The 17,186-nt window shown below is 38.9% G+C and overlaps 2 protein-coding genes across 3 annotated transcripts in view; one reads left to right on the top strand and one right to left on the bottom strand.

Moving 5' to 3' along the window:
* Positions 1-2,101, bottom strand: part of BNC2 (basonuclin 2) — a 324,291-nt gene extending 322,190 nt beyond the window's left edge. The window contains exon 1 of the mRNA XM_018918354.3: positions 1,983-2,101. Coding sequence (XP_018773899.1) covers positions 1,983-1,985 — 3 coding nt within the window. The 5' untranslated portion in view covers positions 1,986-2,101. The remainder of the gene's footprint in view (positions 1-1,982) is intronic.
* Positions 2,102-2,133: 32 nt separating this feature from the next.
* LOC108962603 (uncharacterized) lies at positions 2,134-16,629 on the top strand. 2 transcript variants are annotated; one of them, XR_007780559.1, is made up of 4 exons: positions 2,912-3,035; positions 6,217-6,437; positions 9,028-9,237; positions 11,870-16,629. XR_007780559.1 is itself a non-coding variant. In XM_050987414.1 (3 exons), exons 1-2 carry the CDS (start codon positions 2,449-2,451, stop codon positions 6,242-6,244), a joined length of 615 nt encoding a protein of 204 aa, XP_050843371.1. In that variant the 5' UTR covers positions 2,134-2,448; the 3' UTR covers positions 6,245-6,437; positions 9,028-10,295. The 2 variants fall into 2 exon arrangements, 1 of the variants encoding a protein (XP_050843371.1); XM_050987414.1 differs by lacking the exon at positions 11,870-16,629 and having other exon boundaries at positions 2,134-3,035; positions 9,028-10,295.
* The last annotated feature ends 557 nt before the right edge of the window (positions 16,630-17,186 follow it).

Genomic DNA, 17,186 nt, shown 5'->3' with positions numbered 1-17,186 from the left:
ACATATGCCCCATTAAATTTCAGATTAAAAAATCCTGCCATTTTTAAGGGCAAGGAAAGTTCCACATACTTCTGCAGGAACTTGGTATTCTTGTGCAGATATGCTGATCAGACTAATTAAATATTACTGTCTGAAATGAACTCAGTAATTAAACTGTGAACATTTGTACTCTGAAACTATGACAAAAATGCTGCTCATTTTATAATTTGTCTATGGAAATGGGTTATAATACAGAGGGGAAAATGGAATATAGTGAGAAATATAAACCCACTTCCACTAAAAAATGTTTCAACAACTTCTATATACAGCTAACATACAGATTAAGAAAAGAAATAAGTAATATTCTGCTTTGATTTCATACTTAAAAAATAGCTTCAAACCATTTTAACCGCCAGAGACACAAAAAAGACACTCATTGCCACTTTAATCCTGGGTACACCAGATTACTACATGATGTCTTTTGTGCATCAATTTTACAACAGCTTGACTCTAGGGTAAATGGGAACCATCATAAATCGCATGCTGCTTTCAAAACCACTTTAATTTCTGTCAGTGTTACTGTAACCACAGTCCTGGGCACATGCTGCTTATCCCCCCCCTCCTCCTTTCTTTTTCTTTTTTTTTTTTTTTTTCCTTGTTGTCTGCATTTGACAGTTGCATCTCCTACACTCCAATTGTGGCTTTGATCACTGGAACAAGACATGTCATGTTAGGGAGAGAAGGGAAAAACACAAACCTTCCATCGTAAACTCCATTCACACAGACATTCTCTATCTATAGTTTGAGTACTGTACATGCATACACATATACATACATACATACACATATGCAAGCCGAAACACACACGTTCATAAGTAGATAGAGATATAAATGCACGCTTGTGTGTGTGCATGTACATATGTTTGTGTACATTCAAGGCACACCAGACAGCTCTGTAACATCCCTGGAGTGAGGTGACAAAATTTGACTGAAAGCAGAGCAGTAGTCAAACAGCGACTGGAAACATACTACTTCATTGAATATGGGATGATCACCGTTCATCACCAGCTGAGGTCGATCCATGTGTTAACGTGAACAGTTATCAGTCTGCAAGTGTAGTCACGGCTTAAATGAGCTTGTCTTTCTCAGCTGTGTAACCTATCCTCAAATCACAACCAAGACAAACGGACTTAAGTCAAATGAGGTCCTTGGCCATTTCGACTTTTAATTTTTAAATTAAAAGCCCAAACCCTGCTTTGCAAAAGCCCTACTGTAAAGGAGACGTGAATGTACACAGCACATGAAATAAGCAGTAAAACCTTGTTCCAAGTTGGTTTTGGAGGGGCTCCCCCTTCCCCTTTACAGTTAGGGCATCAGCATAACTCTGCAAGTTCTGTTAGCAATCCCTGATTGGAGAGGTGCAAACTGCAAGCACATGCACAACAAAAAAAGAGTTTCGGAGGGAAGGTGGATTTACACCCCTGTCTCCCTGCCGCAGGCGATGTTTCACACGCGAACACAGAGCTCCTTCCCGCTCTCAAAGGTTACCTTTACATTGTGTGCAAACCGTACTCATTTCCGAGCAGAAGGTGGTGGCCAAAATAGATCAGACCACCGTATGTCCGACTCAACCCCACTCCACCTTCACTCTCCCTCCCTCCCCCTCCATCCATCCGCAAACACTTTTTTTTGCACTAGCTCCTCATTTTTAGTGAAAGGAAGGAGGCGGTAAAAAGCATGTGGCCATCCCATTTGAACCCCCCAAACTCACTTAAAGTTTAGCACAACCTCTTAGACATTTGTTTTCCCCCAATCGACGCAGCACAAAGCTGATTTATTTATTTACTATCTCCCTACTTCGCCTTGCCTGGCTGCCTGTTTCTTTGAAGGCTGAAACACACCGATAGCAAGCAGGGCTGCTTGTGTTACTGCACAATTTATTAATCAAATCAAACCAAAGTAAAGGCTAGAATGAAAACGAAAGGCTGCTGGAAACTTCTTACCATCTCTGCATGCTGGTTGTCAAGTGCACCCCCTGTCTCTCGATCTCCTCTCAGCGGCAGTGCCTGCACCCTTCGTTTTGCCTCTGGGCTCTCAGCACTACACTCTCTCTTTCCCCCCTTCACTTTCTCCTTTTCAGCCCCCCCCTCCCCCCCCAGGTAATCTGAACTAAAAATGGAGATTTAAACAAATACTTTCCCCCTTCAAAAAAGAATTTTAAAAAAGAAAGAAAAACCCAAAACAAAACAACAAAACAAAATCCCGCACCACTAACTAACACACACACAAAAAGAAAGGAGAAAAAAAAAAAAAAAAAGAAAAGCAGCAGCTGCAGCAGCAGCGACAGTCTCTTTTTCCCCCCTCCCCCCCACACTCTCTCTGACTCTCTCGAAACTTCAGCCCCCAAAGTTCAGCCCGAGCAGTAGGGAGAAAGAAAGAGAAAGAGCTTTCAGCGGAGAGCTGGAAGTGATGGGAGGAGGGACCCAGGTTCGGGTCAGAGCCTCCACAGGTTGGTTTGTTGTTGTTGGGATCTTTGGCTGGGGAAGGGGAGGCGGCGGGGGGAGGCTGCGAGCGGGTCCGAGAGGGCAGCGCTGCTTCCTTCTAACCCCGCGCTCTCGGGCCAGGGCGCCAGGCAGGGAGGCAGAGGGGGTTATTTTTTCACACACACACACACCCCCGACTGCTCTTTCCCCTTCCCTCTGCCTGCTCCCTCCCCCGCAAACTTTCTGTGCCAGGCGGGGGCCGCGGCAGAGGCCGCCCGCGCCCAGCTGTCAAAAACACCCAGCGACCGCCGCCAACTTTGTGGCGAGGGCGGCCGGCGGCGCCGCGCGGGGCTGCCGCGCCTCTGCCTCCTCTGGCCCCTTTCGCCTGCCCGTCCTCCGCCCTGCTGCTCCTCGAGCGGCTGCAGTCCCTCCCGCTGCTTCTCCTCTTCCTTATCGGCTCCAGGCGCTGCTGGAGCGAGCGAGAGGGAAGGCGGCAATGCGAAAGAAAGCTGGAGGGAGGGCTGAAAGGGGGCAGAGAGACGGCGGAAAATGGAGCGTAGCCCAGAAGAGGGGGTAAGGAGCCGGAGGGGAAGAGGGAAGAGCGTTAGAAAGGAAGGGAAAAGTTAGGCGAAGTTTTTGCTCGTGGTGCCGGTTTCCCGCTTCCCACCCATTGCTCCATCAGCTCCCAGGGCTCTGCGGCGGCGGCGGCGGCGGCTGCTGCTCGGTGTGGGATCTGAGGAAATATTTTGTAAAAGGGTGGGATTTTTTTTTCTTTTTTTTTTTTTTTTTCCCTGTCGGGAGGGGTGGGGGGGGTAAGGGAGGCGGGAGGAGGTGAGCCGTCACGGTTGTACGTTCGCAGGGAACAGACAAGAGTCACATCTGTGTGTGACAAGCAGCCAAACCGAGCGAAACCCTGCCCCGGCGGCGCCGTGGAAGCGCAGCCGCCGCCGCGGCCCTGGCTGGGCGCGCAGGCACACGGCGGCCGGCCGGGCGCGCTCCCGCGGGGCGCGGGGCGGGGCGGGACGTTCCGCGCCCTCCCGCGGCCGCCGGCGGATCGGCCCGCGCCGCTGCGCACGGAGCCGGCGCTCGGTCCGGGGCTCCGCACTGCCGACCGCCAGCTCCCGCTGTCCCCTGTGAAACCTTCCCTTACCGGTTCGAAGCGCCGGCCTCCACGCGAGCCCCGCCGGCGGCGCCGAGGGGGTGGCAGAGCCGACCCGCGTGACGCGGGCTGCTCGGTCGGGGGAAGGTGGCTGAGGGCTGGCGGGCTTCACCTGCGGGGACGGGCAGCCCAGCCCGGCTGTCCCTCGCGTCCGGCCTGAGAAGGCGCTGAGGGTCACCAGTGCGGTCAAAACCGGCTCCCCTCGTCAGGCGCCGTGTAAACACGAGGTCTATACACGAGGTTTAAACACGGCCGGACCGTTAAAAAGTGAACATGAGGAGAACTTTCCAGGCGATGTGAAACACAGAACATTTTGCTCCCGTTTGGTGTAGCTGGACACTCAGATGACCTAGCAGGAGCTGAGAAAAATTGAGAGAAGACGGGAGGTAGCCGTCTGCACTCCTGATTTTTCCTGCATCTGCTGTGGACTGAACTCACAGTAAGCTTGCTGTAATGAACGGCATGTCCCCGGGAATTGCCAACTTCCCAAGCTTGTTACCATATTTTGGCATCTTTGTTACTTGTGTATTTCCTATGTCTGTCAGAAGAGAGAAGGGTAAATTATCTGTATTAGTATCAAACTAGTTTGTCATAAAACCTGATATATCTCAATGTCTGTTTCTGTGAAAAATTATTTTTGTTTTCTGGGTATTTGTCAGATACCTTGATTAGGCACAATACGTACCAGTTTATGGACAGGTTTGCAGTGGCCACACTTCATCAGAGTTAGTTTTGATCTTTGAAGGCATGTTTCAGGCTCTAAGCGACGATTCAAAATGATTTTGCGTTCATTAGGCTTTGGAGATTTTTGTAGAAATACCATGACCAATGAATATTTCAAGTAATTTGAACTCTAATAATAATAAAAAAATAAATTAAAAAAATCACGGGACTAATTAAACCATGACTTGGTGCGTTTTCTGTCAAAGGGGAGAGATAAGAAAAACCTTGTTAATTATTTCAAAGTCACATTTTATCGTACATAAAAACGCATTTGCCCTTTTGAACCAAGGAAGGGCCAAGAAGTTGCCAAAAAATTGTGTTCACACAGCCCCCTCGTGGTCAAAGCCTTCAGAGCCTCACAACCACCTCTACTCATACGAAGGAGGGAAGGGTCAAAGCAGGCTGATGGAAATTAAAAAAGTGCTGCAACCTTGGCTCGCAAAAGGCGGTCACCTGCTAGATAAAGACATGCCATGCCCGTTACAAGGCTAATCTTCACTGTGCAGTTTCCCCGAAGTGAGTCAAAATTATAAATGGGTAAATGGCTACAGCATTATGAAAGTATTAGAGTAGGTAGATGGCCATTCAGCTAAATTTAAAAGTAGATTTCCTTACTACTTTGGAAAACATTTTTTTTTTAAACTGGGGCTAGGCATTTGAAGGATATATTTCTATATGTACTAAATTAGTCGTTTGCATTGATAATAGGCTATATCAATAAAAAAAATGTATCTAAGCTCTCATCTGTCATTTCAAAGAACCTCTAACTGTATCACAATCATTAATAGCTTCCAGTTACATTATTTTTAAAGATGCTAAGTAATTTTATATGGTAACCAATAAAGCTTCATGGAGTTACTCCTTTGTTATCTTGCTTGATATTTGATTCAGCATTTTTAAACCTTTTTTTTTATTCCACCTGTCAATAAGCCAATGTCTTTTGTATTGGCAGCATATTACAGCCTCTTGAAAGCTGATGAGGAGGTAAAATGACTGGAGGCAAGCTGGCTGTTGGGATTTCTGATTCGTGGGTTGACAGTATGGGGTTACAGGATAAACATTGTGGGGTACGATACTTCTGCCTATAGGATCAGTACCAAGATAACTAACTGGTGGAATTTGAATACATAACATCTTTAGTCTTCAGACTGAAAAAGCTCCAAGTTCTTCTGAAATTTCACCTCTTTCAAAGTCATGCTTTCAGTCACATATATTTAATACATATTTAATGCACATTGTCTACTGTGTACTATATTTTGAGATAAAACTAAGAAGATAGAGCCTACATTAAAATACTATACCATCCACACGCACAGTGCCTTTTATTTCTTTATAGTGCTACAGTGATTGTGAAATCAGCACATCATTGATATTGTGGGAAATGATGACAACAGACCTTTACTTGCAGTTCAGTGTCAAAAGACAGCATACAGACTCATGGTGTATCACAGGACTGTCTTATGACTTCTCAACGTGTGTCATTACCTTACATTTTTTGATATTATATGCAAGGTTTCAGAGAGTAAGTGCAAGGCCTAAACTTCTATTGGCTTCTTGGTCTAATGGTGTTTTTTCATGAAGAAAACAGTGTCTCTAACAATTTCAGCCTCTTTCTCACTGTAATTTTCCTTTAAAACCAGATATGACCACTGTAAAGAATTAGTAATAGAATTAGAATTCCTTGTCTAAGATTCATTAGTGTGAGCAAAGTTAGAAAGTAAAATAATTTTCGTCAGGGTTTTTTGTTTGTTTCTTGGGGTTTTGGGGAGTCTTTTGGGTTTGGGGAGAGCTTTTTCTTTTGGTTGGTTTGTTTTTTTGCTGTTGGGATTTTTCTTGGTTGGTTGGTTGGTTTGTTGCTTTTGTTTTTCACAGATTGAAGCACCAAGCTATTGCAAATTAGAGTCTAAGTAGTAACTGCAACTTGAGAAGAATGGAACCATAATTCATCTAGATTGTGATAGCTCCAGAGTGTGGTATTTCTCTGCTGTCTTGATCCTATTTCTCAAAGAAAGAATTTATGCTTCACTTGAATCTTGTCCATTTTGCAAACCTGGAGGTGTGGTCCAGAGGATTTTCCCACAGAGCAAAGAGAGGTGAGGTGGGACATAAGGCACCAGTCCTGAAAGGTACCAAACTGAAATCTCCCATATTCTGATGGGTGACAAGGTAGGACAGAACACTTCTAGAGAATGGTATAATTGAAATGTAAATGAAAAAGGAGTTTACTGGTAGAAAGAATCTCCAACAGAGAAATTATTCCCAGTCCTGAAAATGAGACCTGTTTTCTGTAATCCACAACTTGTACTGGGGCAAACAATCCATTCCAAAAATACCCATCAATATTTTGGACCAATGCCATCATAAAGTCCTAGTCTGATTATTCATGTTATTTAGGAACATGGCTGTACCATCCATATACATAGTGAATATTTTTTTTAAGTTTCTATGCTAAGTGCTACTTACAACAGCTGGCCTGCCATACAGCATGATTTACAACAGATAGACTCCCACTTTCTAGTAGAGATTCTTATTTTCCCTTTTATTCTTTTAATTTTTTTCTTCTTTTTAGGCATTTTTGTTTGAGTTTTATGTTAGTTTATCACATTATGATATTTGGGAGAACTTCAACCATTGTCAATAATCTGACTAGGAGAGAGTATCTGAGCATTTATTATAAAAAAGGGTCTAAAGTTTTCTTAGTCAAACTAAGAATTCCATTTCCTGATGGAATTTGAAGTTTGACCTTATGTTGGCAGAGTATCAAGGGTGCTGCTTCTGAAGGGGTTCACCTAAACATAGTTGTGAATCTCAGCGGCCTGAGACAAGATGTGGAAAACTAGGGACCAACTGTAAGCATTTGGTTTAAAGTCAGCTGCACAGGATCACACAGGAGCTCAGAGACAGAAGGAGAATCTAGGTCTTCAGGATGAAGTTTAACTGCTACATCTGCTTTAACCGTAGTTCCATCTTTCTTTTTCTGTCTTGTTTATCACACCTTAAAATTTTAGCAGTAAATTAAGCATGAATATTAGAAAAGAAGCTCCATTCGTTATACAGGCAGTCTGTTTAGACAAGGTCATCGTTTCTCTGTACTTGATGCAGACACATGTTGCAGGAAGAAAACAGTACACGAGCATAAAATTTCAGATGCTGTGTACTCGTCGCATGAAAGGGCTGTAATAATATTGTGTACACACTTGTAATGATAACTTTGCTTAACTTCTGAACATACAACTTTCTAACCCCTGCTAGCCAGCTGTCAAAATTCAGTATTAAGCTCAAGAAACTATGTCAAATAACAATACTGATACTGTAGTGTTCTGAGTCAAAAAGTATTATTGTCATGGAAGAAGTGAAGTAAGAATAGCTAATTATGTTTTTTTTTGCCTCTTGCACTTGAATATTGAAGGCTATTCAAAGCTTTTCCAGCATGTTAATGTTGTTAAGTCCTCCCAATCCTAATGGTGATTTTGGAGAATGAAAAATAGTTGTCTGCAACAAATCTATCTTCTTTTCTTTGTACCATATATTATATTTTATTTGTACCATATATTATTATATTTGTACCAAATATTTTTAGCTCTCTTTTGGAGGTTTCTACCACAGTTTGATTTATCCTAAACTTTCCCCAACACTTTAGCAGATTTTCTTTAAGACAAATATGCTTCGAGGACTCTGTGAGCTCAGCTGAAAGAATATATATTAAAAGCAATAGATATAGATGTTATTTTTAGTTCTACAACAGTTTTTGTTAGGGACACTAGAAGATTTTAAACATAAGGAAAGAAACAAAACTATTCAACTGTAGAGATGAAAGAAATATGGTGTAGCAAGTTTCACCAATTCACTTATAGTAGTACAAAAAGTAAAAATAAATGTTTTTGGATCTATTTGGTAGTTCTATCATCCTTTCTCCAATAGGAATACATATGTTTACATTTAAGAGGTCTCTAGATTGAAGTTTCTTCTTTCTCTGTTGTCACTTCAAATCTTTGTCCATCAAAATTGTTTTCTATAACTTAGTAATTGCTAGTCAAAGACCACACGTAGTGTTCTATATGCATTCTGGAATATGTTTCAGCTTATCTCATATAACACTTGAGAGTATTTTTCCCAAGTGAATCTCAATGTTTTTCAGTTCTCTTAGTGTTTTACCATTTGTTTTCTTTATATTACACCAGTCAGAAATCATTACCTTGGAGAGTTAGTTGTGTGCACGATGGGAAAGTCCCTCTTTTTTTTCTTATCCACTTTACTGCTTTTGTCTTAAACTCTAATTGTTGATGGGATTTAACTTATTTCATCCTGGTACCTTAAAGTGAGTATTTGTGCACTTAGCTTGATCTCATAAATTACTTTTAACAAATAAAATGCCCCAGTCAGAGCTAATAGTGATTGGTGGCTCAATATCTTATAAACAGCAAAAATGTCACGTGTTGTATGGCAGGGCAAATCACAAAATCTTTCATGTGTAGTCATGAAAGATTACTGCTAAGACTTCCCTGCTTTTAGAAAAATTATTTTTCTGCTATTCACACCTTGCTTAAATGGTGGCTTAATGTGGATGTGGCAACCTAAGCTGAATATAGATAGTACAGAGCATTAAAGCCAGCTTTAAATAATGTGGCATCAAGATTTCTCAACCATCAAAACTTCTCTATTTTTTTTTTATCATTGTTTCAGACATTTACAATACTATTTGATCTTCATGTCAAGAGAAAGAAAAGAAGGCAGAAGAATTGACAGCTTGATCCTTGTCTTCTTATGAAACCCCAGCTTTTAGATTTTGACCTCTTCTAGCAGTGCTACTCTAATAGCAGATACGTAATAGGTCTTGTTTGGACTTGAGCTTGATTGTAACCCTCACATCCAAAGATCTAGATAGAGTACCAGGTATTCTCTCTGCTTTTTTTTATAAACACTGTTTATGCATCTTTGTTTTGGGCATCTTGTATTTGTTCGTTATGTTGAGGTACAATTACTAAAAGAAGGCTTAGACTTTGCAATTGGCATTATTTTAAATCTTAGGAACCTGAAGAAAATAGGAAATTAAATATATTGTGTCCAAAAACTGGTTTTCTTTTTAAAGTACTTTTTATCCATGCACTTCTACCACTTGATCATAAGCCAAATACTGTTCACAATTGACAATGCTATCCAGATAGAATTCTGAATTTCTTTTTTTTATTGGCTGCCCCACTCACAGTTATTTTGATTTCACATCCAAAGTGTTGGTCTTTGACCTTGAACCAATTTCTCAAAATTTGTTGCCCCAGCAGTATGAGTGTGTGTGAGAGAGAGTGTGTGTGTGTGTGTGTGTGTATGAAATTAATTAAAGGAATTTATTCCATGTGTGTATGGATGGACAAGATACGGGAAACAGGGAATAGTTGTCTAAATGGTTCTTTTTGAACCCTGGAGGCATTTTAGTGCCAGTTTAAACTTAAAATGTGGGGTTTTCAACATTGGTAACTTATAGTTTGTGAGTTTAAATTAATTATGCAAGGCACAAGAGTCTTTCAGTGCATTTGAATTCAAGGATATAAAAAAAGTGACTTTCTATTATAAAAGGTAATTGCATTTGTGTAATTCACCCTACCAGTAGTGTTAAGAAATAACTTTGAACAGAGTAGAGCTAGAGATGAAGAGGATAGGCCATTGGCTCTAAGGATAAAACAAAGGAAGTTGTCATTTGAAGGACTGTGAAATACTCTCACAGAAAGAGTGGCTATTCTTAGAGTATGACATTGAGTCTGTAGCAGATGAGATTTTCTTTGTGAAATTATGCCCTATACAATGAACAGTTTATTTTAATTCTCTTGTTTGTGACTTCTTGGTGTGCCTGAAAAGCTTTCATGTGCATGTATCCTGTATGACTTCCGTAAATTAATACTGTGTACAACAAAAGTCATTTTATATTGGATACACATAAATAAAAAAGGTTATCAGTACTCTGTTTGCCTTTGTGATTTAGACTGCATAAATTTTAAATTTTAAGCAGTACTACAATCTGTCCCAAGCCAAGGAGACAACATTGTTTCACAGATCACTTTGATTAAGTTTCTTCTGGTTGACCTGTTACTGCAAATTAATTGTTATTGCACTGGTAGCAAATACATTGCTACGGAAGAACTACCACAAGCTGTGACATAAGAGCTATGACAACAATTTAGCACAGCAGTTAGCAAAAGTTAGCAGTTCTGTGGCATCTTCAGTTCAGTGCAAAAAAAAAAAAAAAAAAAGTAAAATATCAGGTTTGCTACTCCCAATCTTAGCTGAGTCTTTAGATAGCATAGCAGATACAGTCTTGTGGGTCTTGATGTTGCTCAAAGTATATGAATCCAAGCTTTATTGTCAGTGCCTCCCATAACTTGTTGCTATTTCCTTTTCCAGTCTTCAATCATATGGGACAGTTTCGAGTTTCAATATGTTTTCTTCTCTTTTTTTTCCTTCTCCCTAGAAGTTAAAGAATGGTTGAAATACAGTCCAAGTCACATTTTTAGAATGAAACTGCATAGTCTAGGCTCTTCTAATGCAATTCATGTATTTCTCTTAAAAGACAAAAAAATACTTCATTGTAATTTCTTCAGATCTTCTGTGACTTTATTGCTTTTAGAGATCAGCCACAAACACACACATACACATACACGAAAGCATTGCTTAGTGCTTTGCAAGAGATGTTGATAGAATTGAAACAACTGCTTTAAAATTAGAGCTAAAACAAATGCTATATTTAAAAGGAAGGATGATCTTTAATTGGAGTGCCCCATTTATGCAGAGGTAAGACATATCCATCTGGTCCTCCATGTATAGCTTTAGGAGGCATTTAATCAGGAAATCTGTGTAGAAGCACACCACTAGATACTTTTTTCCAGACTACAATAGAAAATACTATTCATCAGGAGTGCAACTAGCTCAAAGACTCATTTTGCAACAAAGGGCCAGCAAAAAAAAAAAAAAAAAACTTAGCAAGCAACTTCTGGCTCTTAAAATATTTAATTCTCTCTTTGTCTTATTCAGAACAATCTAACATCCAACCTTTAATTTTTTTTTGTATTAATATAAAGGCTAGTCCAATAATTTAGGGTCCAAATTTACTTATTTACTTATACCTGGAAAAGAAAAATTCAGTAATATAAAATATTAATGGTATCACATCTTGTAGATGAAAAGCAAGCATTGTGATGGTGAGCAGGAGACACAAACCACCCAACATCACACCTGTGTCTGACAAACATATGTTACTTCCCTTTAAACTGGATCTGTGTAGTATGTATGTCACCTTTAATTCATGTAATTGCAGATTTGTAACAAATATCAGGACTTGTAATCTATTTTGAAAAAAGGTTATTATGGATAGAACATCTCTATGACATGTTGTTTTGAAATTTCGTAAAATATCCCACTATACACTTTGTAAGTGGCCTATTCCTGTACTTCACTGCCTTTAATTTGAATTTTTCTTAATAGCTAAACAAAATACTTTTCCTTCTAAATAAGCTGTTTCCTTCTTTTCCTGTCCTAGGCATACTTCACAGCAGACTTTTGAACACTGGAAGACAAGTAGCTGTGACTCTGCTGATCCAAAGATTGTCAGCCCAGTCATAAAAACAGTACAGATATTATCAAACCGGACAAAAAAAAACCCCTGATAAGTGCTTCTACATGACTCTTGAAACCCACTGTAGATAGTCCAGTACTTCTGTGCAGAATTAGCTTCTATCATAAAAATCTTATTAATTCAGGTGAATTGATTAGAACCTTGCCAGTAGAGCACAGTGGAGATCCACTGGTAAACCAGTGGAGACTGGTTGAAGACTTCTCTGAAAACTACCTTGTAAGACCTATCTAAGAGAACAAGTTTTGAGGATGCTAAGGTCTCTTTGTCTTGACACAGAGACGTAGGTTCACTTAACATTAGTAGAAATACTTAGCAGTAATAAAATCTAGATCTCCCATAATGACATATTCTCAAGCTTGAAAATTTTTTTTCAAATTTCTTGGTATTTCATGCATGTCCTCCTCCATTGTAAAATTACTCTAAGAACAGCAACAGCTCTGCATTTTCTTGCTTTGCATCTTCAGAGAGTCTTTGATGAAAGCTGTTATATAGGCATAAATGTAGCTGTCTGTTTGTTCTAGTAAAAGCAGGGAATCAAATTGAAGTCTTTTGCACTGTCTTGCAGACCACTAACCACAGTAAAGATACTTGGCTGGCCTAGAAGTAACATGTGATACTGCAGTCATATCCAGACTGGGGATTTTTTAAAATTATTATATCCTCAGGAAGCAATAATTTTAGAACTGAGGGCAGGATGATTGTTTTGTTTTCTTGTAAATCTTTCAATATGCTAATTTTGATTACAGTATGAAATTAGAGATCTGTCCATTTTATATCACAGACACAAATTAGAAATTTGTGAACCTTAAAGGACTGTCTGTTAATAGAAAACTATTTTTTTGCATAAAACAAATAGTGGTTTATGGAAATTTTGTGTTAATAATAAAAGTCAAACAGCAGGATCAGACCTCTTTAAGGCAAAGGATACCCAAAGATACAAGCATTTGCAAAGCTGCAAAGCTTTGAAGTATAGTAGATGAAATTAATTTGTCTCATATAAACAGTACTAGGTATCTGAATTTTTCTTTTAAAAACTGCTTAGCATATAAAATTGGCTATAATATCCTTTGTTAATAGAGAGGCTCAAGAATAAATGCTTTCAAGTCATGCAGGGAACCTAAACAAACTCTGCACAAAGGGAAGCTTGGTTCGGTAGAACAAACCTGTTAGGTAGGTCAAGAGTATTAAATAAATTCTCCTTCTTCTTTAAAGCAGAACTCAGGCACCAGGGCATACAAGGAATGGGCATACAAGGAATGGGCATACTTCATCCCTGCTTGGAAATTTGTGATGGTGTTCATGTATCTCTAGAACTTCCCTCAATCATCTGTCATTAATATCAGTTCTACTGGCAGTCAGGTTTCCATGCTGAGAGCTAGGAAGGAAAATATTTATGATGAAAGAGACATACAGCTGCTATTACTGATCCTGAAGAGTTTATTTTGGACAGCTTAGATTATGACTTTCTTTTATTTTTTCTCACTTTTGGGTAAAGTCTTGGGTGTGTGCTTGAAAAAACAAGCGTCCAGTGAGGGTAGAGAATGCCCAGTTATTATCTATTCCGCCTGCTGTTTAGGCAATGTAGTATAGGTGGGATAAACAGCAAGATTGAAAACAATGTTACTGTGTTTTTTATTGTGACTTTAGACAAATAGGCATATTTTCTTTGATTTCCACAAAATCTTTAGTGTAAGGCTCTTTAGTCAGGCATGATGTAGGGCACTACCTTGAAATTCCAAACAAGTCAATCTATATTTTAAAACAAATTGCAGACATTTGCTACATATTTTGACTGTCTTAGTTTTTGTGGTATTTTAAAATAAATTCTGCCTTCGATTTCCCTAAATAACATTGATATAAGGTCAAAAAAGTGGAAATTGATAATATTCAACATTTTTTGGAAAAGTGCATGAAAGTACCTGCTTTCAGTTCTCTGAGAATGAGCTATTAGCCCATCTCAGGACGTAGTTTACTACTCAGGCACTTCAGGGAAGTTAATGTTGATATTGTTGATATTATGTTGATCAACCACAAAAAGTGGTTGATCAACCATTGAAAGTGTATAAAAGTATATTGATGTTTAAAGAACACCTGTGTACACCACTGAACTCTCAATACTTAGGAACACTGACAGCTGTCCTTCTAGACAGCTTAAATGACTCAGGCACTTAGTTTCATCCTTCAGCAGTTTCCTTGGTAAGTGTGGAATTGTTCAGAATTATTTGTCCCAATGTATTTTGTTTCCAGTACTGATCTAGTACTTCCCAGTGACTTATTTAATGATGCACTTTCTCTCCTGGTTCTAGATGGGTCATTTCCTCCTGTTTTCCTTGGCTTCTGCTTTTCCAGTCACCATAGGCAGCTGTATTCTCAAATTCCCTGCACTTCTCTTGCTATGTTAGGTGGAATGATCTCCAAAAACTAGTAGTATTGAGAACAACTTCTCTTACAACCCTCAAGCCACATATCTTTCTCTCTCCTCCCTTCTATTCTGAGATACAATTTCTTCAATTAATTAAAAATAAGGAAGAAAATGGAGTATTTAGACTAAAGAAAATAAATATGGAAATATATAATTTACTACATTCATTTTCCACATAATTTATATAACATATATGACATTAGCAAATATACTCCTTACCTTGGAATGCCTTTTATTAGTAGGAAGTATGTCTTCTGGATCAAAGATACCATCAATTGAACATATATTATAAATTCTTTGTATCAACAAAATACTTCTCAAGATGGCACTTGTTTTTATTGAAAAATATTTTTTTTACTACTAGAGATAAAAATCTGAAAATACTAGAAGCTGTTACTCTAGAGGAATAATGTCTGTTGGGGCACTCACAGGGATTCTTCAGAGAATTTGGTTCAATTCTGTTTCCTACTCTTTTTTGTGTGACCTAAGCAAATGCAGCTCTTTGTAGTTCAGTTCCACCTGTGTCAAATGGGTATTACAAGAAGTTTCCAACTTACAGGCATAGATGTATGGTCAGATAAAGTTAGGAGATTAAGACAGCGATCATTACTAACACTCTACCGGGATGTAGAAGCTTTTGACAAAACAAAAAACTTTTCCTCTGTATAAAATACCAAGCTATCTTGAGATTGTGGAATTCTGTGCAAAACTTAATGATTTCTGCTTCAAATACAAGGTACATTTCCTATCTTTGTTATATCTCCTGTAAACATACAGGAGGGAAAAAATTTTTAAAAGTTCTAGAAATATCCAAAACACTCCAATTTACGCACTTCTGCTGTTAGGAGGAGCACAGCAAAGATACAAATTGTGTGGCAAAGGCACTGCTGAGATGCAATGGTGAGAGGAGTAAGGAAAAAGCTCAGTGTACAGAATGCATTTAATGTATCATGGCAAAGGCAGGCCAGTGGAGATTATGATGCAATGCAAACTAATCATGCTGGTCATAAAGGAAAATAAATCTGATGTCTAAAGCATACAAGGAAGTGTAAGAGCTTGCAGGGCAAAGCAAACAGGAATAGACAACAGAAGAGGATGTACAGTCTCTTGCTTCTTCCTACCTTTCTTTTTCATGTAATTTTTCCAAGTAAAAGGAAAAATCTGATCACTTTATTTCTATCATAGTAACTTAATCCTTTTCCACAATGCAACTTACACATTTTCTTTCCTGGTTTGAGGCATTTATTTAACTGTCTTTCAAATCTTCTGCAGAGGCTTTTACAGTATGTCTTGTTTTTCCCTGTAATATTATTTGCTTGCCCTCAGACATCTTTTTTACCTTTTCTTCCAAGCCAATCTTTGATGCTTTTAAATTTCATTTACACTTAGATCTTTATGTTGAAGAAATATTTCCCCTAAAATTTTACCACTATCAAAAAGTATACTAAATACAACATAGATACTAGGCAAAAGCAATTGAATTATTTTGCATTGATGAACTAGCATGCGCAATGCTACAAGTTGCATCATGTAGTAAAATAAAATGGTCATGATGTCTAAGAAAGTTTTTCATTTTCTGTGTGGATGCTTTTCTTCATTCCCTAAAAAGAATGCAAAAAAAAAAAAAAAAACCCTATTTAAATCAAACCAGGAAATATTTGCCTTTCCAGAGTTTGGGAGCAAAAAAGGCTCCCAATCAATTTGCTATCTACTCTAGGTCCATTTCCTTTATATTACTTCAGAATATGACCAGTGATCAAAAGACTTCGGAACAACAGAAAGGTTTATAAAAACTCCCTCCCTCCCTTCCTCCCTTCCAGTATAAAGGTGTTCAATTTAGGGGAAAATCTGCAAGGTAGCAGATTACAAGTGGTTGGAGAAATATGGATAGAAAAGCAGAAAATCTGAAGCAAATGACATGACAAATTTCAATGGGGATGTAGAAGAGAAGATGAATCCATCAGGAATAATGTCACGTGGCACAAATAGACAGAAGTCAGAGAGAAGAGAGAGGCATTTAGTTAACTGCTGAGAGACTGATACTAGCAGAAAAAAAGATCATGTTAGGATTACTTGTAGGGTCACTGATTATGGAAAACATTTGGAGAGAATCCACATGCTGAAACATTTAGTCTGCTAGAAGTCCTAGAAATTTTTAGTCTATGTTTCAAAGAAGCCATTTTCATAGATTTTATGTACCCATTAAATATCAGAGGAAAGATAACATGAAGAGACCAAAGAGCTGCCACAAACACAAATACTTAAGTAATGCAGAGGGCAGCAGAGAAGAAAAAGCTCAGAAATCAACTGAGAGTCAGAGAGTACTCAGCTTGAGAGGGGACCTAGAAGAGAGGTATAGAAGCCTGCAGAATTTGTTCTGTATTCTATCATACTGCCTATGAAAGGCACGAGTTGAAAGTATTCCTTATTTTATAAAAGGTCATTCCATCACTTCTGAAGTTGAAAAGTTGACGAGGTTATTCACTTGTTAGAAACCTGTCAATGTCAGTGCAGCATTACAAGAAACAAAGCTTCAAGGACATAAACTATCAGGCTTTTTTCTACTCAAAATAGTGCTGATTCTACTCCTCAGAAACTCAAATTCCTGTGGACTGCTATGTCCTTGGCTAAAAGGCCTTGTCTTGATAAGCCTCTGACCTCCTGGTTAATCTTTGTGTCTGCTTTCTTTCACCTCCCTGAACACACAGTTTTTCTATATACCTTCAGGCTGGTTAGTATCTAGTCAGAGCAAGTAGTAAGAAAATGAAAACAAGGATTCTTCTTGGGTATTTGCTCAAG

Source organism: Serinus canaria, chromosome Z, assembly GCF_022539315.1.
Source record: "Serinus canaria isolate serCan28SL12 chromosome Z, serCan2020, whole genome shotgun sequence".
Lineage (NCBI taxonomy): Eukaryota > Metazoa > Chordata > Aves > Passeriformes > Fringillidae > Serinus > Serinus canaria.
This window is presented reverse-complemented; position numbering and strand designations above follow the sequence as displayed.

Excerpts from the sequence above, each read along its gene's own strand:
- LOC108962603 (XM_050987414.1), top strand. The coding sequence starts at position 2,449 with ATGGGAGGAGGGACCCAGGTTCGGGTCAGAGCCTCCACAGGTTGGTTT. Across the intron at positions 3,036-6,216 it reads AGCGTAGCCCAGAAGAGGGG|ATTGAAGCACCAAGCTATTG; the intron begins GTAAGGAGCCGG and ends TGTTTTTCACAG.